Source organism: Trichosurus vulpecula, chromosome 7 (assembly GCF_011100635.1).
Source record: "Trichosurus vulpecula isolate mTriVul1 chromosome 7, mTriVul1.pri, whole genome shotgun sequence".
In the NCBI taxonomy this organism is placed as follows: Eukaryota; Metazoa; Chordata; class Mammalia; order Diprotodontia; family Phalangeridae; genus Trichosurus; species Trichosurus vulpecula.
In genome coordinates, this window is record NC_050579.1 from 38,488,989 (window position 1) to 38,516,497 (window position 27,509).

General features: G+C 38.8%; 1 protein-coding gene across 1 annotated transcript; it reads left to right on the forward strand.

Moving 5' to 3' along the window:
• Positions 1 to 206: 206 nt before the first annotated feature.
• On the forward strand, positions 207 to 27,509 carry ATAD5 (ATPase family AAA domain containing 5). Its single transcript, XM_036765830.1, has 23 exons — positions 207 to 284; positions 1,946 to 3,876; positions 4,590 to 4,671; positions 7,170 to 7,334; positions 7,734 to 7,860; positions 8,207 to 8,288; positions 10,118 to 10,299; positions 10,771 to 10,928; positions 11,387 to 11,546; positions 11,971 to 12,312; positions 12,649 to 12,745; positions 12,959 to 13,038; positions 13,534 to 13,676; positions 13,770 to 13,920; positions 16,934 to 17,098; positions 17,347 to 17,477; positions 19,009 to 19,102; positions 20,290 to 20,354; positions 21,863 to 22,043; positions 24,389 to 24,567; positions 25,097 to 25,953; positions 26,710 to 26,871; positions 26,963 to 27,509. The coding sequence occupies exons 1-23, from the start codon at positions 207 to 209 to the stop codon at positions 27,039 to 27,041; spliced, it is 5,691 nt and encodes a 1,896-aa protein (XP_036621725.1). The 3' UTR covers positions 27,042 to 27,509.

Below are 27,509 nucleotides of genomic sequence, written 5' to 3' on the forward strand. Positions count from 1 at the left end.
CCGCCGGCGGGGGGAGGGTGAGACGCCCGCGCGCCGCTTCTGGCTTGGGGGGTCCCGCGCCCGCGCCCTTTTTGCAGGGGTCTCTTCCCGCGCCCCGCGCTCCCCCGGGCCCGGCCCCGCAAGTCATGGCACCCGAGCTCGCCGGCTCCGGGACCGGCCCAGCCCGCGCCTGAGGGCCCGGCGGCCCGGGAGCCGAGCCGGGGACCATGGTTGGAGTCCTGGCCGTGACTGCGGCGGCGGCGGCTGCTCAGCCCCGAGCGCCGGGAAAGGACTTGGACGTCCAGGTGAGCCTTGCACCCTGCCCCGGGCGGGGAGCTCACCACCTCCTGGGGCAGCTAGCCCAGGAGCTCTTGGACTGTGCCTCTCCCGTGCGGGAGGGGCCGTCTTGCTGCCCTGGGGGGCTGAGGTTGGAAAGCCAGGAGAGGCGGGGCGCGGGGTCCTGTCTAGTCTGGGGGAGGGGGCAGTACCCTCCCCTTCCCCCACTGCTCTTAAGCGATTCGCGACACACAGCCAGTCCTTAATAAATGCTCACGGAGGCCTCAATGGCTCGGCGGAGGAGGGGAGTTAGAGGCCTCGGATCCGGAGCCCACCGCGGTGTCCATCACCCGTGGGACCGTTCTACCCATCCCTGCGCCTCAGTTTCCCCACCTGCAAAATGAAAGAGCCCCCGAGTTCCCTTCCACCCCTACAGCTAGGGCCCTCCGTCCCCTCTGGAGTGCGGACCCCAACCCTGGGCGCCTGTTGATGTATCCCCGGTGGCCAAGGGCTCTTCTGGACGGTCCACCCGGCCCCCAGGCAACCTCTCTGGGTAGCCTTTAATCAAGTCGTCTGCCTCCCTCCACCCCCAGACCGTTCCCTCCTAGGCTAGGAGAGGGGCTGTGGGCCCCCCAGTGAAGGCTGTCCATGGCCGTGAGGGGGACAAGGACAGAAGGCGCCGTTGGAGTGTCCCCTTCTCACAAATGACAGCTTTGCAAGGAGAACTGGACTGGTGACCAAGTGGTCACTCAGCTCGTACCGAAGTACTGATGTATTTTGTCCTTAGTGAAATATCTCTAGGGAACTTTGAATTCTGAGGGCAATGAGAGAAGGGCGTGTCTTTACTTCTGTGACATGGAAACTGTGACAGTCTTTCCATTTGATCTGTCTCATCTGTACGTTTAATTACATGTGAAATACTTGGCAAGTAATTGTTTTGGTTCTGGTCAACATATGTGAGTTGCCAGACATCCACTTCACTTAAACCTAAATGACGAGTCAAGCTCAGTGTTTCCCAGCATCTGCTGCCTGTCTTTTGAACGCTCAGCTGGCACTTACACCTTGGAAGAGACAGACATGGTGAAAAGCATTTTTGGTTCAGAATTTTGCTTCTTGTTAAAAACTCTTGCAAAAAAAAAGAGTTAGGTAAACACTTGGTGAAACTAGGTAACTAGGTAAAAGCTTGGTGAAACAGAACTTTAAAGATTCTCCATGAAACAAAACAAAAAGGTAGCATTGAATGGGATGCCAATACTGTGGTGTCTGGTTTCTGTTAAATATGATAACCAGATTACTAATTTATACTAGACACAAAAAGATTCTCATTACTTCAGATTCCTTCTTAAAAACTTCTGTGGCGGAAGAAGGTTGGCTACTGGTTTAAAAGACAACAATTTGCAAGACTGAAATTGGGGCAGATGTCTCCCCCTAAAACAGTCCCTAAGTCATATAAGTTGCTTTGTTCTAGGTATTCTAATGTTTTCTAATTTTTCAGATGTAGTTTCCTTATTTGACATACATAAATTAGTGGCTTTTATTTTAAAAATCTTTTTCTTCATTCCTTCATTTGTTTATTTAGATAAAATATAAATTTCTTTTTACTATTATGATAAGTAGGACTTATTTTCTTTTTTTAATATTTTATTTTCCTCCAATTACATGGTTTTTTTCTCTTCTTTTAAACTTAAAGCCATGCAAGAAGCAAAGGAAAGACGATGATGGACCTTCTTGTAAAACCATTACTGAATATATGTCACCGATAAGGAAGACTGGAGACAAAGTTTTCTCCCCACCAAAATCTAATAACATCTTGGATTATTTTAAAAGGACTTCACCCATAAATGAAAAGCCTTCTATAACTAAGGAGTGCAAGATACAGTCATCTAAACCATTGCAAATTGATGATAACAAAGAATGGAAAATACTTTTGGACAGTCCCTCCAATTTTGAGTCTAAGTCAAGGGGAAAGAGAATTAATTTATCTCAGCAACTGAATGATATTAAAAAATTGGAAAACGAACCCATAATAATTAGTAGTGATGATAGCAGAGAAGAAACAAGCTTAAATAATGTTTTTGTGGGTAGTGATAGTGATACTTCTGCTATACTTACTCCAAAAAATGTAGAGCACTTCTCAGAAGGTAGTCAGAGTAACAATAAACAATCAAGCACAATATCCTCCCAAAAAGATAGAAAGAAAGTAAATGCTGAACAAAGCAGCCCAAAAAACAACTGCAAAAAATTAAGGAAAAGGAAGCACAAAGATGACAAAGACCTAATTAGAAATTTGTCATTAGAAAAAGAATCCAGCCAGCCATCCAAAAAGGAGCCTAAGGACAATAAGCAAGGAATGGGACCGAAAACTGATGAAGTTGTGGCTCCTGTAAGTGATTCCAGCCCTGGAGTTCATGTGTCCGAGACAGCCCAGGTAAATGATAATACAGTAACTGTATCCTATGAAGAATTTTTAAGAAGTCAGGAAGTAAACCCACTGGAGCATATACAAGGACCAGAAATGTCAGCTTGTAGTCATTCTGATACTCCTGATGAAGTTGGTAAAAGTGGGAATATTAGTGATCCTGAAACCAGTGAAAGTTCCCAGCAGCTGCCCCTTAAAACAGTGACTGTTCTTGCACAAATCCATGCTGTGCCACCAAAGCCTATTTCAAGGATAAAGAGGAAAAGGACTTTGAAAATACCATCAATTTTCTTGAAACAAAAGGAAAATGAAATTGGAAATAAGCTTTCTGAGCCTGAAAATGAACAGACAGTTCAGAAAAGAAAATCCAATGTAGTTATAGCGGAGGAAGAATTAGAATTGGCTGTGTTAGACACTGGAGGCCCTGAACTCACAAAGCCAAAATGTACATTGGAAGAAAGACAGCAGTTCATGAATGCTTTTAGGCAACCTACATTTGATGCTGTTAAAAGTGCAGTAAAAAAATCCTTGGAAAGACAGAAAGATGCTCAGGAAAAATCCTTGAAAGAGGAAGGGGGTAAAGATGACTCAGTTGAAGAAACAGAATGTCCTAAAATGCAGAAAGATTCAAATAATGACGGTTCACAGCCTTGTGATCCTAAAGGAGGCCCAGCCAAGGGAAAAAGTAAAAAGCTTCAGAAAAAGTGTAAGAGAACATTGGCAACTGAGGATGCTCCTACGGAAGAAAATACCTCATGTGATGTAAATATTAAGCGAAGTCCAAATAGCATCAGAAGAACTTTGAGACAACAGAAAACTGAAGCTTCCAAAAGCGCTCTCTCCCTTAGTATTACAAGCACCATTTCTAAAGACATCCCAGACTATCGTCCTTTACATGTTTCCACTCCCAAAGCCAGCCGTAAATCATCAAGAAAAATCGCTACACCAGTAAAGAATGTTGGAGTTATATATCCTAAAGATGTCTTAGATGATGGCCTGGTAAATGATATTACTCCAAAATCGACCCGAAAATCTTCTCGAAAAAGTATGGTAATGATTGGAGACACTGACTCTGAAGATAGACAATTTGACAGTCCTGGAAATGTTTCTCCTAAAACAGCTGCCAGCACATCTTTGGAACAGCATGACTTGTATATGGCTGAATTGATAACAGGGCCCTTTGACTCACAGAGCCCTATTAGGTAAAAACTTGTCTTTCCCAGAATGCTTTAGAGTGTTTTATGTGCTAGAAAATAGCTCCTATTAATAATAAATTATTTTTAGTTTTCTTTCCCACCTATAACCTAACTTGCTAACCTACAGAATAAAAAGGGAACTTAAAAATACTGTTTATTGCACAAATTTTATATATGGATCATGTGTCATTACCTTGGAGACCTAGATGTGTTTTAGATGAAATTCTCGTTTTTCAAAGTATCTAAGCCATAATGTTTCAGAATTACTATCCTTTAAATAATGAGTTTTATACAGTTAAGGTTTGGATTAGAAATAAAATGTAGAAACTTCTTTGTAGAATAGATGAGCTATATCATAACAGGAAAAAGCAAGCCTTCTGGTAAATAGGAGAAAATGACCTTAAAGTCAAACTTGCTTTAAAACTCATTTAGTGGTCTGTTTTTTTCTTAATTTTTTTTCCAATTACATATAAAGATAGTTTTCAACATCACTTAGTGTTTTTTAAAGTCCTGATTTTGAAATCTTTTCAAACAAAAGTTTGATTTGTCTTGACTTAACTTGAATTTAATTCTTCCCCTGAGTAGGTAGTTTGAAAATGATCAGTCACCTTTTGTTTTCCTGTTTTATAATCCAGTTGAATCTCTAGTTGTCTGTATTAGATGTTGAGGTTTTCACATGGTGATGAGTAAAATATTCCTTCACATCTTTCCTTTTTCAGGATAAAATTTACCAGAATTAGTTCACCCCTCACATCCAAGAAAACTGAAACAGATGAAGATTTTACTCCAAAGAGTAGAAAGGTAATTAAATAGGAGAGAATTCAGTAAGTTTTATCTTCTATTTATGCTTTTAAAAACTACCACTGGAAGAAATAGGTTGAAAACGGATGTGTATTTTTATAGACCTATATTAATCACTGTCCTGAAACATTTTTTCATAGTATTTATATTTCTCCTTTAGTTTTGTCAAGGTACCGTATTGTTATAGTAAAATCCCTTAAAAATAATAGGCCTGAAATGGTCCAAGATTTTCTCTGAGATAACTGTCTAGTCATCCTTTTTCATATTTAGCTAATGTGTGGTTATTGGCTCAGAAATTTATTATTATCCCAGGAAAAATAAGGCTCATTTGAATAGGGATAGAGACTGGACCTTTAATTTCAATGTTTCTACCAATACACAATGCAATTTATAGTCTTATTTGCCTCAGGCAGAGGTGTCCAACATGCCCCAAAACAGATTTAAATATAATTGGGAAATAGCTAACAAAATCAAAATACAACAAAACATTGATAATGTATTTTAAAACTAAGTCAATATATATATAGCCCACAGGGATCCTAATGTAAGGATCAGTGGCCCCCATTTCTGTTTGAGCTGGACAACATTGGCCTAGAGCACCAATAGGTTAAGTGATTTGTCCAGAGCCCTTCAGTCATTTCGAGTCCTAGGTGGTACTTGTACCCAGGGCTTCCTGTCTTTGACTCTAACTCTTTACTCTGCCGTGTGGCCTCTATCAGTTTACAAATTTGGGGACCTTATCCTTATACTTGTAGGCAATTTGGTCATTTTTATACAACCTAGAAACATCCCTTTGCGTTCAGAATCTTTTAGCCCAGAGGCATTTTCATTCTGAACAAGATTAATTCTATGTGCCTGTTATTATTGGGGGAAGCCTCTGGGAATCAACCTTGATAATCATCTGCCAGTTCTCTTTCCCACTTTAATGTTGGCCCCTAAGGGTGAGACATGAGCAATGTTCGGGGTTTCCACAGATCCCATTCCCTGAGGCTGTCTTTGAGCTGCTTGCTTATAGCAGGCACCCCTTGACCCACCTGTCATTGACCCAGTGTGATGAAAGCCAGCAGGGCTTGGAATGTGGGCTGACCTAGGAATCTGGCAGCCTGTGCTTGCCTTTTCCCTTCCTATTCTTACCGCTGCCACCCTCAGAGATGAGTACAGAGTATCCTCATGGGTTTCCCTGATTCTGTCCTCTCCCTTTTCTAGTCTGTCCTTCATGATGCTGAAGCTTTTGCAAATAGCCCTAAGTATCCCTTTCAAGGTCACTTCCCTTCCTGCTTTAAAACTTTGAGTCTGTCTCTCCTGCCTTCCTGGTTAAAGCCCAGCCTGGCAGTTAAGGCCTTTGATCCAAGAATCCAGGCCTCCTATATACAAATTGCTTTTCTCACTGTCCTTTAGTTAGCCTGTGAGCTTTCCTGCCTTGTGCTATTCTGTTCTAAAATGTTCCCCCCTCATCTCTATCTATCTAAATTCTGCCCTTCAGATTAGACTTAGCTGAGATCCTATCTCCATCTAATTTAAACCTACCGACCTACCTAAACCAGAGAAGAGATATCTTTCTTTCTCTCTCTGTCTGGCTATCTCTTTTGTTTTCTCCTCAGTTCTAAACTACAGCACTGTTTGCATCATTTAGCACTTACAATTCATTACCTCCTCTTGAGTTTTACGTGTAAATGTTTTTTCTTAGTATTCACATGGTCAAGTATTTTTCCTTTTCCTTTTCTTATATTTCCCCTCTGCCTTATAAGAGTGCTTATGTCCTTCAAGAATCAGCTTTTCCTGATCTCCCCAGCTACTACTGTCCTTCCTTCCCAAACTACCCTGTATTCTGTATATACTCACATAGTGCAAGTTGTTTCCTCAAAATGAATGTAAGCTCCTTGAGGGCAGGTTATGTTCCACTTTTGTCTCCATATCCCCAATGTGTGGTATACAATAAGCACTTAATAAAATGCTTGGTGATTGTATTTAATATTTGTAACTCATACTTTTCCAGGTTTTGGTGGCCCAAATCAGAGAATAGATAACTTTAAGATAATGAGAAATGTCCTCTTATTTATAATGAATTTAATGTTCTGGTTAGAAATTTAGAAACAAAATTTGCAAATATTAAACTATCTGCATCCAAACATTCAGACAAGCAATGAAAGTGAGCCCAATATAATCGATCGTAAAACTTGATAAAATGTGACTTGTTAAAAATTCATAAAACTTTTTTTCTGTTTTTTAAAAAAAATTATTTTATTTTTTGGGTGGGGTGAGGCAGGGCAATCGGGGTTAAGTGACTTGCCCAAGGTCACACAGCTAGTAAGTGTGTCAAGTGTCTGAGGCTGGATTTGAACTCAGGTCCTCCTGACTCCAGGGCTGGTCACTGCGCCACCTAGCTGCCCCCTACCTTATTAATATTGAAAGTCGTGAGCTGACAAGTTCTTTAGTAAACGTTCTATATGAGTTATTACATAGTGTTACGAAATCTTGTTTTGAATTTTTATTACTAGGCAAGCAATGTTTCTAAAAACATCATAAAGGCAAAGCAGTTGATTGAAAAAGCCAAAGCCACCCAACAGAATAAGTCAAAGATGAATGAAGAGGCGTTGACCCCACTGCGGCGTTCCTCCAGACAACAGGCTCTTACCGAAAGGAGAAAGTTATCAGAGAGAGACGTAAGTGTGCTCCAGAGACTTAGGGACAGAAATGAAGGATCTTTCAGGGGTACATGTGGTATTCATTCACATCACTGTGGTGGTGGGAAATAACATCTTTGCACATACTTGGACACAGCAGCACTGCATCTAATGATTTAACTTATGACCACACTGCCACCCTCCAAAAGTAGGCATCTGTCCTCCCAGTCACAAAAGTCTGGTATAAATGAGGCTGTTCAAATACTTCCTTTTCATCCAGGCCTATTCTGAAAGGGGGAGGGAAAGAGAACCGTTTGTCCGATTGAGGGAGTTATTTTTTATTATTTCATTCAACTTTTAAATTCTACATATAAATTTTATGCAAATCATTAGATATGTAGGTTAAAAATCTTTAATCTCTTTATTATTTCATTTTAGGATTCAGTTATAATTATAGATTCGAGTCCTGCTTCTTCACAGAATACGGAGAATAAACAGAAGGAAATTCAGTGTTTGAATGATGTGCTGGGGAAAAAAGTTAACACAACTACTAAGGATTTACATGGTATATTGCTTTCATGAGAACATTTATGTTAAAAATTTTTGTTTTTGTTGGTAGTGCCTTTTAGAAATGGACACTATTTCTCCCCTTGGGGAGTTTAACATTTAAATCATACTTAATATTATAATTTTAAGAAAAAGAAGTTGTCCATTGGTGAACCTTTAAAAGTAGAAGCATGATGAATTGTAATTTACTAAATATTCACATATCTTCCATCAGGTATCACTTAGTGTGTTACAATAGTTTATTCCTAATAAAGGGAAGAGAGAAAGTAACCAATTTTGGAAGCATTTGGGAATAAGTAAGGATAGAAAATATGAATGCTGATCTGTGCATTTGTTCTTTCAAGGAAAAATAAAAGTGGCTCCTCTGTTCCTGCCCAAAAAACCTCAGAAAACAGCTGAACCTATGGTGATTTTTGATGACAACAGGTTAGTCTCATGCAAGTTAAAAAACTTAGAAAAGTTTGTGCAAAGTATTTTTAAATATTTGTGGTGTTTGGGATTCAAGCCTATGAACTGTGTAGTGTTCCATGCATGCTTTAACTAATGGTAACTTTTTGCAGGTCTTTCCATGCTGCACATGTAGGTTGTTATAAGGTTTGCAGCAATAACTGCTATTTAAAGAATTTGCCATTGATTTTTGATTCTGCTGTTTACACTGACTGGAAAGAGATCTGAGGGTCTGCGAGAGAGAGGGGAAAAAAGTAACAACATTCTTTATGTAGTGGCCAGTTTCTTGGAACCTCTTAATTGTCAGCAGCCCAGGGCTATGACACAGTAAAGTTTGGTGGTTCTATATCCTTATGTTCCTTCCTACTTATGGTTTCCCATTTGGCGGGGCAGGTTAGTTAAACTGGCCAACCCAGCAATTTTTTAACCAAGTGCTTTAAAGAATACGTAGAAAATTCTGAAATGTCAGTTCGGGTTTGTAAGACAGGTAACACTAGCATACAGGAGGACTGCTGGCACGGGTTCAATCTTGATCTGGTGAGACAGGAAGACAGCTTTCCAGGGGTTAGTAATCTTATTTTAGTCAAGTCTTCTCACGAGAGGGTTGCTGATAATGGGAGCACCAACTCCTACAGCATTCCCTAATCACCGTTCTCAAAGGGGTCAGCCCAAAAAGGGGTGGGGGGCAACTACCCCTATGTCTCAATGGAGTCAATCCAGACAGGCACAGCTTGTACACTCCCCTGAGTCCCCTCAAGCCTCAATGGGGGCCAGTTGAGGCAAACACAGATTTCCCCCCAACCCTTGCTGGGGGCTGATCAAGGCACACAGCATTCCAGCTTGTGCATTCAACCCTAAGGGTTCCCCACCCCTTAACTAGTGCCCATCTGCTTTATAGGGCAACAGACAAAGAAGGCATATTATCAGCAGTAGCCTCACAAGTTTACATTATCCCACTGTGCAGTTGCAGTGGATAGTTACAATTTAAGCACAAATGTTTATATTATTTATCATTATATAATGCTGCGTAAGCACGGTGGAGGTGTTTAGAAGTCATGAGGCTGGGAAACAAGAGATTATTATGGCCATGGATCCTGAGAAACTAAACTCTAAGAAAGAATAACAAAAATCTACCTTACTTACAGCATTTCTCAGAATTACCTTAATTTTAATTTAAATTTCTAAGCATTTACTTATTTACTGTGAAACTTTTTTTTTGACCCATTGTCACCTGTGTGTAGGCATCATCTGCATCCCATTGGAAAATCAGCATTGAGTCTCGGGCAGCTGCTCTGTCCTCTTTCTCTTTACTTGTCTTCTCTGTACGGCTCCCACTTCTGCAGAACGAGGAAGGAAAGCAGAAGCTGGTCATTCTCTCAGCCTCCCTTCTTATATCTGTCTACCTTGGAATAAGGGATTTTATAACTGTTCTAGGTGGGCAAACAGAGGGAACATACACTGTCACAATGGCACAAATTCCAGCAAATAGGAACCTAAAGAGGTCTTGCTGACTGACAGATTAGGGTGCATGGTCCGTAACAGTGTTGTGTTCATTTTTAAAGGTAGCTGTTGTTTATCTTAGAAGTAGAAAAGTGCTTGATGGCGTCTAACTTTTCAAGAGATCGATTTTGCATTTGGTTGAAATTAACAAGAAAAATAGGGCCTTTGGTACATCCTGTTTCACTCTTACATAACCATTCTCCAAGGAGTATTTTTCTTTATTTTTCTTTTTCATTATTTATTTATTTATTTATTTCACCTCAAAAACTTATTTATTATTTATTTACTTTTCTTTATTTTGTTCAAAGTCAAGATGTATCTGAAAACTCTCAGGATGATGAGCAATTTAAAGCAAAGCGTGAATTTCTCACGAGTGGCTTGCCAGATTCATTGAAACGCCATATTGCAAAGAAAGCAGCTGCCTTAGAAGCCTACTCTGCGATAAGTTCCTGTTTCCAAACAGTCGTTCATATACAGCAGCGTGACAACGGTACGCCTGTCTGTTTGTGGGGGTGAATCTTGCTAATCTGCATAAGTATCTAGTGTTAAGCAGTATGGATTGCATGTCCTCTTTTATTTTTTAATTTAAGTATTTATATTTATTATATTGTATCATAAAATATTCACATTATTTATTTATTTAACTCTTTATTTGCTTTGCAACTCAGAAGATGAGGCTATGGTTTCATTATAACTACCTGTAGCAATTTCACAGGAAATTTTACTTAGGCAGCCTGGTAGGAGAATAGAATATTATTCAGAAAGTCATGCATTCTGACCTTTTGACACTTAAGTATCGGGTGACTCTTTTAGCAAACTTGTTTAACCCCTGTTGGCTTGGGCATGTTACTGTGTAATTGTTCTCAAGTCTTTCCATGTACATACAATAATTACTCAACAAATACTCGTTTGGCTAGTATGAAATGAAAGTAAAAGCATCTTCTTTCTGCTTTTCCTTTAGGGAACCATTTGTGGAGCTTGACACCCCCTTCATGCCCTCTCTTAACTGATCTTAAAGATCCGGATACCAGTGTAACCAATGTCACCAAACACATCATTTCCCTTGGTGAATTTTCAGCTCTGAATTCCAGACCCAGCACCAATAATTCTACAGTTGCGGTTAGTGTTATAGGACATTGTTACTATTAGGAGACTGTTTCCATTATCAAAGGGTTAAGTATATAATTATTTTTCTTCTGTTTCTACTTTTCTAGTAGACTGTAAGCTCCTTGAGGGCAGGAACTAGTTTTATTTTTCTCTCCCCAGTGCCTGCCAATAGTTGAGCAGTAGGTACTTACTGATTGGAATTTCTTTTCAAATATAGTATTTTCATTGGAATTTAGATATCTTCAATAATGTCTTGGGAAATTACCCTCAGATTAGAAGTGAAAGCAGCGACAATATGAACATAAAAGCTCAACTAAGCTTGACACAAATTCACCAGAAAGGTTCATACATCATTATTGGCTTCTCTCAAGGGGGAGATTTGGTTTCCAGGGCTACCTTAGTATTAACGTATAGCATAATAAAAACCATTAAAATAGAGCTTTCATTAAATATTTTACATTATATTGCAGTTGTTGGGAGCAAGAAAAGATTTTACAGAAGAAATAAGGAAGATTTTGCTGGAGGAAATTAGGTGGTCTAATCCTCAATTTCCTTTGAAAAGATTTTTTACACAGTTTTTAAAAAAGCGAACTGAGCACCAGGCACTTTTTGGATGTCAAAGTAAACAAGGTTAGTGACCTCTTATAATTCTTGTGATTCATGTTGAAATTGCATTTTCCAGAGGGCTATCCTGGGAACATCAGTTATTAAAGAGTTATTATCTTTAAACAAAAGCCTTGTGCCATCTGTCACAAGCAGAGATTTTACCTGGGGGCACCAGCCAGTGGATGGGCAGGGCACATAGAAAAGGCCTTGGTGGTGCTACTGAGCACTTGTCAGGCATTTCTCTGGTAGGGTCTAATTGGTCATTTGTACAAAAAAAGAATGAAATTCCACGGGCAGATTTCAGGGCACAACGTCCAAGGCTTACCTGTGCCTGTTGTTGTAATAGGTTTACATGGACATTGAAACAAACATTGAATGTTTTTAAGATATTGAAGTTGTGTTTTTGTCACTCATTAAAGATGTGTCTTATTTTTAAACCCTTATGTAGGACATCCACAAATAAAATCCATTGACAGTCAAAGGGAAACCAAGAGGAAAAGAAGAGAGATTGAAAATCACAAGTCAAAGAGAAGAAAACCAGGTGAATGTGATCAGGACCTAATGGGGAAGGACTTACCGGAGGGGCCCTCCCCCAGCAGAAGTCGGGGCATTGGCTCACCTGAGGGCCAGAGAGAGTCTAGTCAAGGACAGTGTTCCAGGACTTCCAAGAAAAAGCAGGTGGCTTTGGGAAGTGTAACACACAAGGAAGAAAAGAACACAGCCCAGGATTCGGATGTTGTGATAATAGATGAAGATAAGAAATTTCTATCAGAGGGAACATTCAACTCTGGTAATTTTCCATAATGATTTGGAACTTTTTGCTCTCTCTTCTTACAGTAGTCAAAAGTATCCTCTCACTTATATAATCTTTCTTCCCCTTCTATTTAAAATTCTTTAGGCCATTTGGTTATACTTTATAGCTTATACCTAAACTTTCCCTCAATTTTTGGGACATCATTTTAGCTTTAATCTAAGGAATTAAGGTTTTTGTTTTTTGCCGCTTTATTTGTTGTTGCTTGATTTAAAACTGTATTCATAGTAATGTCAGCATTTGAAGTTTTCCGTTTGCCTTTTATTTTCAAACAGAGATGTTTCATTCAGTAAATGGAAAATGTTTTGCTTTTAGATTCTGGAATTGAGGACGTGCTCTGGACAGAAAAATATCAACCTCAGGACTCCAGTGAACTCATAGACAATGAAATAGCAATTCAGAAGTTACACAGGTTGGTAAAATTTTCTTTAAGAGATCATTTGAGATCGATTGTAATATTGAAAGTTATTGATCGTATTGATTTAAAAATGTTTTGCCATGATTTTCACAAACATTTTGAGTGTTCCTGAAGACTTAAAATAATGCGTCTTTCACATTCATCCTAATATATTCCGATATTTAAACCTGTGTATTATTTTTAATAATTCATATTTTCTTATCATAGTTGGTTGAAAGAGTGGAAAAGAAGAGCTGAATTGGAAGAAAAAGGAAATTTGAAAGTCAGAAGTGAAGACAAAGAGCAAGGTATGAATGAAGGTTTTTTCCTGCAGTTGCTTTTTTTTACTTTCATGGAACTCTGAGTTTTACTCTTGTGTTTAGTCATTTTCAGTCATGTCCAACTTCATGACTCCTTTTTGGGGGCAAAGACACTGGAGTGGTTTGCCATTTCCTTCTTCAGCTCATTTTACAGATTAGGAAAATTGAGGCAAACTGGGTTAAGTGAGTTGCCCAGAGTCACACAGGTAATAAGTGTTTGAGGCCAGATTTGAACTTAGGAAGATGAGTCTTGCTGACTTCAGGCCTGGCCCTCTATCCGTTGCACCCCTTAGCTGCCCCTTAGGTTAGCAATTAATTAATTTAGATTTTTAACTAACATTTCAGGGTATTTAATTTTTTTTGTGAGTTGAAAGAAAGTCCCTGCCTACATACAATAAATGTAGATTTGACTGTCATGTCTAGTGAAGAGTGATCATTTACTAATCATGTTACACATATATATGCGTTTGTTCATATTTCCAGATCTCTCATTCAGCATGGATTTTAAGGACATTTCTGATGATGAGGAAGAGAATTCTCTTTGTAACACTGTTCTTATCACGGGGCCACCAGGAATAGGGAAGACTGCTGCAGTATATGCTTGTGCTCAGGAGCTTGGCTTTAAGGTTCATTTCAAATGTTTGAAAATCTCAGTGTAAGAGTTAGCTTAGATTTCAAATTCTCAGTTCCTTCTTTTTAAAATTTTATGTTTTTTACAGATATTTGAAGTTAATGCTTCTTCCCAACGCAGTGGTAGACAAATTCTCTCTCAACTCAAAGAAGCTACTCAGTCTCATCAAGTTGACAAACAAGGTGTAAATTCACATAAGCCTTGTTTCTTTAACAACTACAGTGTAGGCAGATCACCAAGTAAGTAAATGGTCTATTTCCAAACGCTATGTGTAGCCTTTCAAAGAAAAATATTTTAAAAATCTTATCAGTACTAGCAAGATGCAGCCAGGCAACAACACTGCATGTCCATGGAGCTGTTGGAGAGTGTGGGGGTGGGATAGGGGCAAGAGATGGAGACATGTAGAAGCAGAGAGTGCTCCTAACCTCAAGGAGGTTAAGATCTCATTGGAGAGAAATAATAAGTGCACCTCCAGACAATTAAAGAGCAATTAAATGATGTGGTCTTGACTCTAAGTCCAGTAGGAATTCAGGAGAAAGAAGATAAGAATATGAATTGGAGTGGTTAGACAGTGGCTTCTTAAAAAAGATAATAGGACTTGACCTTAATGGTTTAAAGGATGAATAGGCTTTAATTTTGATAGGCAGGGTTGGGGGAATGTGAATGCTGGGGGTGGGGGGGTGGAGTACTGCTGTGAGCTGGTATGTCCCTAAACTGGCTAGAGTGCAATGTATATAATTGAAGAACATTGGGAAATAGGGTTTTCTGGTATAGAATAGGGCCAGATTATTAACAGGCTTGAAAGCTAAACAAAAATGTTTGGATTTATGGAGATAGAGACAGGTGAGAATAATTAAGCAGGGACTTTTGTGGTGAAAGCTGTGTTTTATCACAGAGTCTGGCAACTGCACAAGATGGTGGGCCTGGTGATTATTCTAGGACTCTTGGACCATGGGCAGTGACAGCATAGATGAGTGGTGGCAGTAGTTAGGTCTAAGAAATGGCAGATTGAACACATTTGAAAGGAATAACTGATAGGATTTGGTGAAAGTTAAATATAGAAGATGCAGGAGAAGGAAGAGCCAAGCAAGTGCTTTACAAACTTTCAAGGGCTATCATTTTTATTATTGTAATCTTGGAGGACCAAGAGAAGCACAGCATTGAAGAAATGGAATGTTTAAGTAGTGGAGCTGGTTCGTTAGTTCTGAACGTGTTGAGTTTTAAGTGATAGCACAGTGTCCATGTGGAGTTGTCTAATAAAAGTTAGAAACCTGGGCCTGATATGCATAGAAGTCAATGTTGGTAATGACCAACATCGAATCCAAAGGGCTCACGATAAAACATACTATCTACCTTCAGATAGAGAGATGGCGGACTCAGTGCAGGTGGAAACTTGTTTTCTTCTCTTCCTTTTTATTTTTGGATGTGGCCAGTGCAGAAACTTGCTTTGCACAACTGTACATATTTGTAACAGATTTTGTTTTTCTTGCCTTTGTGGGTGAGAGGGAAGGGAAGGAGGTAGAGACGGAAAGAATTTGGAACCGTAAATAAAACTGAATTTTTAAAAAGTCTGTGTTGGAAATGTAGGTTTGGAAATCCTCAGCACCGATGTGATGCTGAAACTGAGAATGGATGAGCCCAGCTTGGGAGTGAATATAAAGAGAGAAGTTAGAGAATTAAAGATAGGGCAGAGGAGGAAGAACTGGCAAAGGAGAAGGAGAAGATATTCAAGGTGGGGGAGAACCAGGGAATTGCTAGATGCCAAAAGCCAATGGAGAGGAGAATATTTGAGAACTCTGGGTGGGAGAGGCCTCAGGTGGAGTTATTGTATTGGAGAAGGATATCTGTGAAAATAGATCTCATAAAAATCTGATTGCGGGGGACTAAGAAGGGATGGGGTAGATAGAAAGGAGCAGTGTAAAACCATAGATTGAGAAGTTTGGCAGCAGGTACTGACCCATGTAAAGCAGTGTGCTAGAGGGTGCGGAGTCAAAAATTAATCCCTACCCTCCAGGAGCTTAGGTTCTATGGGCATGTCATGGGCCAACCCTTTACTTCCAGGAAGCCAGATTGACCAGGTTCCTGAGGTCATAGCCAACAGAAAGGATTTCTTTTAAGACAGAGAAGATCTGAGCACTTTTGAAGGTGGAAGGAAATGAGCCTGTGCAGAGGGGGAAGTGGAAGTTGTTGGAAAGGGAATGGATAATTGTGGCAATGATGGGGTAGAAGAAAGGGAAGATGGACTTTAGGATTCAGAACATAGGCAGCCACATCAGCTTTCTAGAAGAGGTTTCTGAGAAGCATCTTCCTGGAAAGGAAGGAGAGGATGGATTGAGTGGACAGCGGTGGGTTCAAGTGAAGAGGAGGATATGGGAGGGACCTCTCACTAGATTTTTCTAATATTTGTATGAAAGCGAAGGATCTGCAGGAGGCGAAGCTTGAGAAGGGAAAGTAGGAAGCTGCTTGCAGAATTGCTGTGGCCTTGAATATGCTAGGAAGTTCATGAGAGATGAATATAGAAGGTTGATTAGCAGCAGGATGGGCCAGGAGGCAGTTGGACAATGTGATTCTGCAACAAATCAGGTTCTGGAAGGATTAGGGGAAAGCAGCAGATTCAGGCACTGTTGTTTTTTTATTTCAAAGGACAAAATTAACCTTCATAAAAGAATGTATTTTTAAAATGACTAATTTCCTCTTTTGCATAGACAGAATAACTACAGTTCAGTATAGGAAAAGTGAGTATGTAAAAACAAAAGAGAATTCTACAATTTTGAAGAAAGCCTGGACAAATCATTGACTCCTCCTAGGTGAGGTTTGAAAAGTACATCATCCAGGCCAGGAGTGCGGAACCTGGGGCCTTGAGGCCACATGTGGCCAAACTTGAGAACCTAGAAGGCCACATGTGGCCTTGAGGCCACAGCTTCCTCAATCCTGCTCTAGGCATTGCTATCTACCTTTGAGTCTCCACTGTAACATCTTGTGTGACCTTAACACAAAAGAAGTGCCTGTGGCCTACACAGTTTTCTTTGACCTTGAAAATAAAGTACATTCATAAGCTGCACTTAAATCGTGTCCTTTGTTCTGCTCTGACACCGCCCCCCCCCCCATTGTCCCATATTGTGCTTTAAGTGAAGGTTAAGACTGGGATTGAAATAATTTCATCTGATATGGAATGTGGAGAACTCCAACCTATAGTTTAACTCATGAAGTATTCATTTTAAATAAGATTAAAATAATATTTGTTTTCTGTAGAAAAATTAAGCTCGCCTAAGAAAGTTCTTACATCACCAAGGAAACCTCCACTTTCACCAAGAGTTGCAAAGCGAGGACTCCCCCCAAAAACTTTGGCAAATTATTTTAAGATGTCTTCCAAACAAAGTAATAATGAAATGATGAAACTCCAGAAGAATAATAAAGGTAAGAATTCATAATAGCAAAGTACAAGTTAAAAGGATGTATTGTCAACACATTAGAGATTATGAAACATTCTTTAAGTTCCTAGGAGTTACTTATTAAACCCCAGATATTCTGTAAGATTTTATTTCTAGGCATTTTGGTAACATTTCTATTTTAGTTTATTCAGTGAGAACAAATTAATTCTATTAAAATAGTTCTCTGTTAATGTTAGTGAATTTACCTGATATGCCTGTATCACATCTATGTAGAAATTATTTCTTCTGAAGAGAAACAAGACACCCAAACAAAATTGACAAACATCTCCAGCTCAAATGTCAAGGAATTAGGAATAGAGGAATCCAGCCGGAAAAATGCAACATCTCTCATTCTTTTTGAGGAGGTAAGCGTGTAGATTTGTAAATTACTAGTACCACAGGAACAAATATTGATGCCTTTGTTTTATGGCTGAGCACTTAAATATAAAAAATTTAAAGATTACCTAAATTTTATATTATAAATGGTATCTAAATATAAAAATTATAAATATCTCTAATATAGCAAACACAAACAGAAATTGTGCTTTTTAAAGCAAATGAAAATATCAAATCCTGAAGAAGTTAATTTTTTTGAAGAAGGTAGGGCACTAAAATGAAAGTTATCTCCTGCTTTTCGCAGCCAAATTCCTGAAAAAAATGAAACAAAACACCATCTATACTCATTTCTTCCATTTCTCAATCCCTTACAGTCTGGCTTCTGAGACCTCCACTCAACTAAAACTGCTCCCTCCAAAGTTACTACCCATCCGAATCACTAAACCCAGTGGCCTTTTCTCCCTCCTCCTCTTCCACTTCCTCCACCTTCTGCAGCATTTCACCCTGTTGACCTGTGATCCTGCAGGCTCTCTCACTTTTGGGTTTTGGAGACCCTCTCTTCTATTCTGATTGTCGCTTAGATGTCCATCGTCTGTCTGTCTGAGCACTGGCCTCAGAGCCATCCTGAAACCTCTCTCTCTCATTCAATAGCCCCCCGCATCCAATCAGATGTCACGTCTGGTTGGCTCTGCCTCCCCTATTCCTCTGCTCCATTCCCTTCTTTGCACTCTTGGGGCTGTCCCTTTTGTTCATCGGTCTCCTTGCCTCTGATCTGCCCTTGCCCCATTCACCTCCCACACAGCTGCCAGCTTGCTAGTCCTCAAAACACAGGTCTGACCCTGTCACCCTCCTGTAAAAAATAGTGAGCCTTTGGCTTCCTATCGCCCCTCTGATAAAATACAAATGCCTCTGTCATCTAAAGCCCTTCACAGCCTCGTTTCAGCTGAATCTCCCCATTTGCTGTTCCTTCTGTACAACTTGGCATTTTGTGCCCTTGACCTTTGCAGAACCCAGCCCTTTATACTCTTGTGACTTTACCTGGTTACACATTATTTGCCCCCCCCCCGCCCCCCAGTGGAATGTAATTTACTCGAGGGTAAGGATTGTTGTCATTTTTACTTTTGTTTTCCCAGCACCAAACATAGTGTTGAATGAATGTTTGTGGAGTTGGAATATCATCCGTCTGTACTCTAGTTCAGTAATGTTAGTATTCTTTTTTTTTTTTGGAGGCAGTTGGGATTAGGTGACTTGTCCAGAGTCACATAGCTAGTAAGTGTGTGAGGCTGGATTTGAACTGAGGTCTCCTGACTCCAGGCCTGGAGCTCTCTCCACTGTGCCACCTTGCTGCCCCTAATGATAGAAAGTATTCTGAATGAGCCTAAACTTTTTACTTAAAGGGTTTTGCATTCTCTTAGTTTAACGTAGAATAACCTGCTTATACTTTTATTGTATAACATAGAAAAAGCCTTTTACCGTATAGGCTGGTAGAGATTATCAAGTCCAACCCGGGTATGTGACTGTTTACCGGACTTGGCATTCACAGCAGCGCATGTCTCCTAGGTTGACGTGATATTTGATGAAGATGCTGGATTTCTAAATGCAATCAAGACATTCATGGCGACAACCAAGAGACCTGTGGTTCTTACCACAAGCGGTGGGTGAAACTGACTCGTGCAAAGTTTGTTTATATTGTTTTAAAATATTCTGGCAGTGTCCTTTTCATTTAGGAAATCTGTCCAGAAATTAATTGCTTAGTGGGACTTTTTTCTCCTTTAATATATTCATGGATCTGTATCTGGTGTTCTCTCTACTACATCCCTAGTAGTGAAAAGTTGTACAGGGAGGAATACGATCATTGGGGTAAGACTGGAAAGAGCCTGTGATTGGGAGCAATGAGACCTTGGTCTGCTTGTTCTTAGCAGTATGTCTTTGGGTAAATCTCTTACTTTCCGTATCTATACATGCATATCTATATATATCTACAGCCCTTCCTGACTTATCTGTTGGGAACATCCAGTGAGATAGTATATGGGAAGCTTTTTGTAAACTTTAAAGCAGTGATTTAACTAGAGAAGTAGTAAAGAGGATTTCAGTTCCTGAAAAGATTGTATTTTAATGACAAAAGTACATCCTGAAGGAACCAGTGCGTGTGTTGCTGTTTTAGAACTCAGAAGAATCTCGGAATTGGAATGTCCTTTATCTGACCTAGATGTGGACAAGGATCCTCAGTACAACAGCTTTCATCCTTTGTCCTTTCTGCCCTCAGAGGCCAAGCAGAACAAAGCTAATTCCTCTTCTTGGGCTCCACCTCCCACTTTGACCCAGAAGTTCTCTGCTCTAGGGTACAGCCCTCCCCTTCCTTCACCTGACTTTCACATGGCAAGACTTGAAATCCTTTTATTTACCATGCTAGTCCCTTCCAGCTTATCAGCTGCTTTCCTAAAAATGGAACGCCCAGAAGTGAATACAGCATTCCAGAGAGGGTCTGGAATACTAGCGTAGCACGGCCATGAGAGTGCCACCCTCTGAGCACACTTTTGATTGACAAAATGCTCAGGTCTTTTTTAGATGAACTGTATATTCATGTTTTGCCATATTATACTTGTGAAGTTGAATTTTTGAACCCAGATGTAAGACTTGAAACTTAATAAGGATAAACGTAAACTTAACAATTTCAGCCCAATATTCTAGCCTGGTGGTCTTTTTTTTCTTTTTGGCTTGGACTCCAGCTTATTAGCCATCTCACCCAGCTCTGTGTCCTCTGCATGTTTGATAAGCTCACTGTCTACAACTATACCTAATTTATTGATAACTCTTAATTTAAGAATTTTCTTTTTGCAGATCCAACATTTAGTTTAACATTTGATGGATGCTTTGAGGAAATCAACTTTAAAACTCCCTCCTTGGTATGTGTTGTATTTTTTAAATCATAAGGATTACATGATAGTGTAAACATGGCATATATAGTCTGATAGCAGAAAATGTCAGAACTGGAAGTGATGCTGGCAATTGTCTGCTCCAACAAAAAGCAAAAGATCTTTTTAGTTGCATGAATTTAAAAAGATACCAGCACTTCCATAGAATGCAGATCATTTCTCTCCAGTAATGTTTTGCCTTCTGCATGCTTGTGGGTTAAAGGAAATTGTGTTTATTATTTGTGTAGGGGCTTTCCACTTGAACAGGGTATTGCTCTGAAAGCTTTAGGTGACACTGAAGGGAAGGAGAGGCTCTTGCCTCATCCAGATAGATACTCAGCTTACAAACTGTTCTTTTCACATGGTAATTTGTTTTAAAATAGATTCAAAAGCATGATCTGTATGTTGTACAAAAAGATCTATGACCAGAAATAGAAATTAGATTTTTTAAAAATTCTGAACTTCCTGTCCACAAATAAAAACATTCAGTTCCACAAAATTCAAATTTTTTAGGAGAGATTGTTTGACCACAATTATCTTGTTTAGAGCTCTTAGTAAATAAAATGTATTAACTGAGCCTTGTAAAATTTGTGAAATGCAAATTCATTTATTTTACTGTGGAGCTTAAACTGTGCCTTTAACTGTGGGTTAAAAGGATTCTCTTAAGTAGTTTTAAATATGTATAAATTGAAACTTAATATGAATATTTAGGAGGGTTTTTTTTAGGAGATTTGTGGATGGGGGTCAGATTCATGTTGACTGTCTCCAAAAAATGATGAAAGTTTCCTTGCTTAAGCAATAGATAACCACATTTGCTTTTTTTTTTTAAATAAATTTTGATATCTTTTTTATGTCATTTGCATTTCTTGATGTCTATTACCCTCTCTTTGCTATAGTCATCCTTTATGACAAAAAATTAAAAAGTGTTGAGAAAAACAGGGTAGTAAAACTAACCAAGATATCAAAAAAGTTTAACAGTATTTGCATTGTTCCATACCCTTGATTTCCCACCTCTGCAAAGGAGTGTATGGGGAGGCAGAAACGTGCCTTTTCAAATTTATTATGAATACCCACTAAAATGAGCATTTCCACATGCTGTGTGGAATAGGAGAGCATTGTACCTGAAACTGGGAATCTCTTTTATGTAGAGCTGGCTTTCATTTTTAAGTATGTAACAAATTTAACTTGTAACTTTCAAGGCTGTTCTGCTTGTATGGGATTCCTTTTGGCCTTGCTTCTGTTCTCAGGGAGCTGCCTTCTCATAGCTCTTCTTTGGGGTGTCACATGCTTTTAATTATAAAAATAACATTCTTGAATATTTACTTCTAATGCTGTTTCTTTACTTGAAAGAACTCTGGGGATATTTTGAGTTTTAGGAAAACCCATAAATTTAATTTTACTCTTTTCTGATAGCAAGTATTTGTGATGTTGCTATAATTTCTTTTAGAAACTATTTAACTGAAAAATCTTTTTCTATATGTTTCTTTTACATTTTATAGCTCAATGTTGCCAGCTACCTACAGACACTCTGTTTGGCCGAAAATTTAAGAACAGACGTAAAAGACTTTGTCACCTTGCTGACTGTTAATAATTGTGATATCAGAAGAAGCATTCTCTACTTACAATTCTGGGTTAGAAGTGGAGGTGGATTCTTAAAAGAAAAACCATTATCACTTCATGGTGGGTTGATCTGTTTAAAAGATGTGTCCAGCTGTAAGTATGGACATTATAAGCAGTAGATAAGATAACCCATTTATCACCTTTTATCATCTAAGACAAATTGAATCAGTAATCATTTATTATCTACTATGTGCGAAGTACCAGGCTAGATATAGCCTCCTGATATAGTATATATGTTACTCAAAAGTTACATTTAAGTTGATTTAAAAAAAAAATGAAATCTTTTTGTTTCTTCTTCTCATTTGCTACTGTTATTATTGTTACAGTGATGCTGTTTGCATTTCTCACTGATATTTAGATGGCATTGATTTAAATTTAAACATAGGTTTCCCACCCTCTCTTTGAATAAATGAATCCCCTGTGTAATACCTAAGTATACTTAAAATATGCTGTTTTAAGTTTTTTTACTTGAAATTTTTTTAAAAGTTTTTTAATTGATATCCTTTAGTTATATATCACTTACATTTCTCATTGTACCTCTTCACCTTCTCCCATCCAGAAAGTCATGTCTTATAACAAAGAATTTTAAAAAGACAGTTCAGTAAAAACTGACCAAGTTATCAAAAATGTCTAACATTATATCCATTAGCCCCTTTACCTTTGTCAAGAAGCAGAATGAGTGAGGTACCTTCTCATACCTCGTCTTTGGGCCCACACTTGGTCATTAAAGTGAAATGTTTGAAATGTTAACATCACCTCTTAATTTATCTTTAATGAATTCAGATTTTTTTCTTAAAAGACCTTTCTTAAGACCTGTATGTCTTAGACTAAGTTGAGCTTATTAAGTGTTCACTTCATAGGTTAACAGAACTTATGGGGAAACCTCAGAGTAAAACAAATTAGTTAATAATCAAATATTGCTCACCTAATAGGTATAGTTGGAATTACAAAATAAATAAGAGCTGGTTCCTGCCCTTGAAGACTTCCAACAGCTACTTTTGGGAAGCCATACTTTTTATATGTGAGGTTGATGGAAGCAACTTTAAACAAAAGTGATTCCATATAGTCTAAACTGTGTGCAGAAACCTTGGACGAAAGTGGGATTCATTAAGAAAGGCTTCTAAGTGGAAAGAGGGGAGTCTTGAACCAGGTTTCCAGCAAATGATGGAAATGGCTTACCCAAGAAGAGATTATTATGTGATTTATATTTTGTATAATTTTAAAGTAGAACACGGTGGATGATAAAAATTGTGGGTAGGAATGTAACCCATACTGAATCAAACCAACAATTTACCCAGTCCATTATTATGTCATATGTTATGTTGCATCAAAGGACATTCTGTAGAAAAGCATGATTGTAAAACCAACACCAGAATTACAACTACTTATCAAATGTCCTGAAATGATTTTAAAAGACTTACTGAATCTGTTTCTATTTTCAGATTGTTCAGTTTCTCTTGGTAGTCAGTTCCACAAGTTCACTCCTGTGTAAGATAGTATTTGATTTTATTTGGCTTTAAAACTGCTTTCATCAGGCTTCAAGAAGTAGTCCTAGAATACTCATAATAACTCATTATCATAATGCATCAAGATTTCTGAAGCACTTTTCCACCCAATTCTGTGAGGTAAATAGTGTGATCGCCATTTTACAGATGAAGAAACTAAGTCTCATAGAGCTTAAATCACATTAAGTATTGTCAGGGTTGAAACCCAGGTCTCCTGATTCTAGTGCTCTTCTCTTACCTGGGAATTCTTAGTTTTCCTGGACCCCTCTGGCAGCGTCTGGTGAAGCCTTTGGACTTCTTCTCAGAATAATGTTAAATGCATAAAATAAAATATATAGGATTACAAAGGAAACCGATTATACTGAAATGCAATGATCTTAACCTCAGGTTAAGACACCCTCTTTACACCTGGTTGCCTTTTAGAATTTGGTGAACAATCTATATCCATACACTAGATCACTTTAAAGGACCTCTTCTTCCCCCCATCATTTTTCCAGGATAGTTGCAGTAACATTAGAGGGTTTTTCAAGTACAACTAACCATGATTGATTATCATACTTCTTTACTTTTAAATTTTACTTATAAATTATAAAATTTACTTATCAAATTAAAATAATGTTTAGTCTTTTCAGAAACAATACTTACTATATCAAAGACTTTTTAAAAAATATGTAGCAGGCCTATCGGGGGAGGAATAGAGAGAGAGAGAGAGAGAGAGAGAGAGTGAGTGAGAGAGAGTGTGTGTGTGTGCGCGCGCGCGCGCGCGCGCGCACTCGAGAGCTCATAAGGGTGGGTCAGTAGAATGTGGGCAAGCGTGGCCTCACTTTGAAGTGATGATTTTCTGTCAGTTGTTGAGGAGGAAACACCGTTAACAGATTCTCTTAAACTCTGACCTCATAGGAGAGAGTGATAGGAATGCTAAGCTCATTTGCTCTCGAGATGATTCTTATCCTCAGAACCGTTCCCACACTCACAAGGATCCTGCCAACCTTCCAAAGTGTGACATTGGCTGTGCAGAGAGTCTGCTTGGCATGAAGAACATAGTCCTCCCATCCGAAGATTTGTTTTCCTTTATAAAGGTACTTTCACAACCATTATGTTAACTTGAGTTCACTCCCCTCTCCTCCCCCACTCCCCACTTACTCCTAGTACCCATAGTTTAAATGTGCCTGAATTTTTAGGTCTTCAGTTTCTCTTTGTAACAGTTTACCTAACTTTTATAGTTGCTGCTATACTAAAAGCTTCCCCTCAAGTCATTTACTCTTCCAGGATTGTATTTCAGAGCTAGAATGTTTAGGATAAAATTGCTGTGATGTTTCTGATGAAAAGTCATTCCAAGGAAAACAAACCTCACTTTAACATAGATTAGCTCGTCACTGTGAAGTGTGTAGAGCAATGCTCATGTTCCATCACAAGATAAGAACCAGGTAAAAATTAGGGCCAACCCGCAGTTCTCTGTCGGCTTGCAGAGGAATATATGGTAGAAAGAAGTAGTCAAGCATTTGCAGGTGCAGTAACATCACACCTGCTATTAGTATTAGTAGGAAATTTAAAAATTGTAAATGTCATGATTATGTAAACATTTTTTAACATATTCTTATTTTTCAGGATAAAATCACAACACAGGAAGAATGGAATAAACTCATTCAGCTCCTCATCGAATTCCAAAAGCGGAATGTCGATTTTTTATACAGTAATCTTGAGTTCATTCTGCCCCTGCCAGTTCACATCATCCCAGAATCAAAATGTATTTTGCCTGTAACTTCATGTGCCCCGCCCTTGAGGAAGAATGAGAATCCCCTGAACACCGAGCACTCTGAAGGAGGCAGTTCTCTGGTGAAGGTCAAGAAGAGGAGACGTCAGAAGAAGATGATCGTATTGGATGACAGCGACTTGTTTGACACTGGTTTGGATTATTCCGATGAAGGTGTTAGTTTGTCATCAGCCATTCCACCCTCGAGCTCAGAAGAGAGCAGCTCTGCCCTCAAACTGAGTGCAAAAGGGAAGAAGAAGAAACTCTTGGAATCCAACACGTTTGTTTCTCTTCCTCCTGAAACTCTCGAACAACGAAAATGCCATGCTCTTGCTTCTCATTGTTTAAATTCACTGACTGAATTTATGGATAATATGTCTTTCTTAGATTCCCTTTTACCTAATCCAAGGGAACAGAAAGAATTTGGTGAAAACGAAGACTTTACTTGGACAAATGGCAAAGTCAAAAATGGCCTTTGTGATGAGTTTAGTCAAGAGCCTAGTGATGGCTGGACTTGCCGAGGCTTGGAAGACCTAAAGGCAGTCGTGGAAGCTCTCAGTTTTACCAAGTGCTCTGCCACGATTTCAAAAATTTTGGAAACCTCTTTGAACCCTTGCAAGAAGTTAGGAAAAGATCCAACTAGGGACCTCACTTTGTCCATTTCGGAACAAAGAAATAATGTGTACTTCAGTCAGTCTGCCGCAGATGTAGAGTAAGTCCAAGTTCCTTTTTTTAGATGAATTTTTGTCGATATGGTTTGTCCTTACATTGCTTGTGTTTCCCAGTATATTACTCCCTGCTCTGTCCCACCTGGAGAGCCATAACAAGAATCCAGTTTCTTTTTGAGTGTAATAGAAGTACAGGGAGAAAATGATCCCTTGGGGTGAACTTTCCAATCTTCTAACACTGCAGATACTTAGGTCAATATGACATGTACTGTGAATTCATTACTGCCCAGCAGAAGATGAAGTTTTCTGTGCTAATGGTGCCATGTACAGTAGAAGATACTGATTACATTTTGATATTTCACTGATTTTCTTCTGTCATTAAATTTCTTCTGTACAGTAAAAATAGATTTTGTATATTTTATATTTGTGTGCAAGTATTTAAAATAACAAAAAAAACCTGGGTTATAAACTGTATATTTGGTTGGGATAGCCCTTCTTTAGGCTGATGTTTTTGCTGCCTGGAGCCGAGGCAGATGATGAGAGTCTAGGTTGGACAGGTAGGACCAGGGCCAGATTAGGGAGGAGCCTCAAATGCTAGGCAGACATGTGCACAATTAATGCATAGACATTTAGGGCCATTGAAGATTTTTGAACAGAGGATTAATATGATGAAAGCAATGTTTGGAAGAAGTTCATTTTTGTAGCAGTGTTAAGATGAAAGAAAAATCAGTTTGTGTGAGTGTTCAGTTCCATTTTTTAAATATATATAAAAAGATTAATTATTTCCTTTTCACTTGCAGCAAAGCACAGAAGAGGTTGGCAGTCATAAAAGCTGTATTTTCTGGTAAATCTCTTCTAACCTTGGGGAGCAGCAGGCAGGCCAGCCTCGCTGAATACTTACCAACCCTCCGCAGCATCTGTAGGATGGAGAAGCTAAAAGAAGAAGAGAAGAATAAGAGAAGGTGAAAGCTCTCAGTAACATTTCTGTCACCTGCTTTCATTAGATGAAAAGAAACATTACCGAACTATTCCCTGTTCTTTCTCTTTTGACAGGTTCCTGCACTATTTTGAAGGAATTCATCTTGACATACCCAAAGACACTGTGAGCAGTTTGGCGACTGACTTCCCCTAGTTTTCTATGCTAATGGTGCCATGTACAGTAAAAGATACTTATTACATTTTGATATTCCATTGACTTTCCTGTGTCATTAAATTTCTTCTTGATGTACAGTAAAAATAGACTTTGTATATTTTATATTTGTGTGCAAGTATTTAAAATAACAAAAAGCCTGGGTTACAAACTGTATATTTGTTGTAATAGCTCTTCTTTAGGCTGATGTTTTTGTACTCTTCTCTTGTCCAATTTGACTTTTTATTTTTAAACTTTGTTTCTCTGTGGATGAGTGAGTTATTTCTCCTGGAGTGTAGATTTAACCCAGATGTGTCCAGAAATGTTTGTGTCAGGTTATTCTCAAAAATTTTCTCCTTCACTGCCACCCTGCTCCACTGACAGGACCAGGGCTTATTTTAATTCAATTATGAATTTCCGTAGCAGGAGAATTTCCTCCAAAATAGATTTTACAGAATTCATCACCGGGTT

Bases quoted from the DNA above. Each gene is read 5' to 3' on its own strand.
- ATAD5 (XM_036765830.1), top strand. From the start codon at position 207: ATGGTTGGAGTCCTGGCCGTGACTGCGGCGGCGGCGGCTGCTCAGCCC. The intron at 12,313-12,648 runs GTAATTTTCCAT...TTTTGCTTTTAG, and splicing joins AGAGGGAACATTCAACTCTG to ATTCTGGAATTGAGGACGTG. The intron at 17,099-17,346 runs GTAAGAATTCAT...ACATCTATGTAG, and splicing joins ACTCCAGAAGAATAATAAAG to AAATTATTTCTTCTGAAGAG.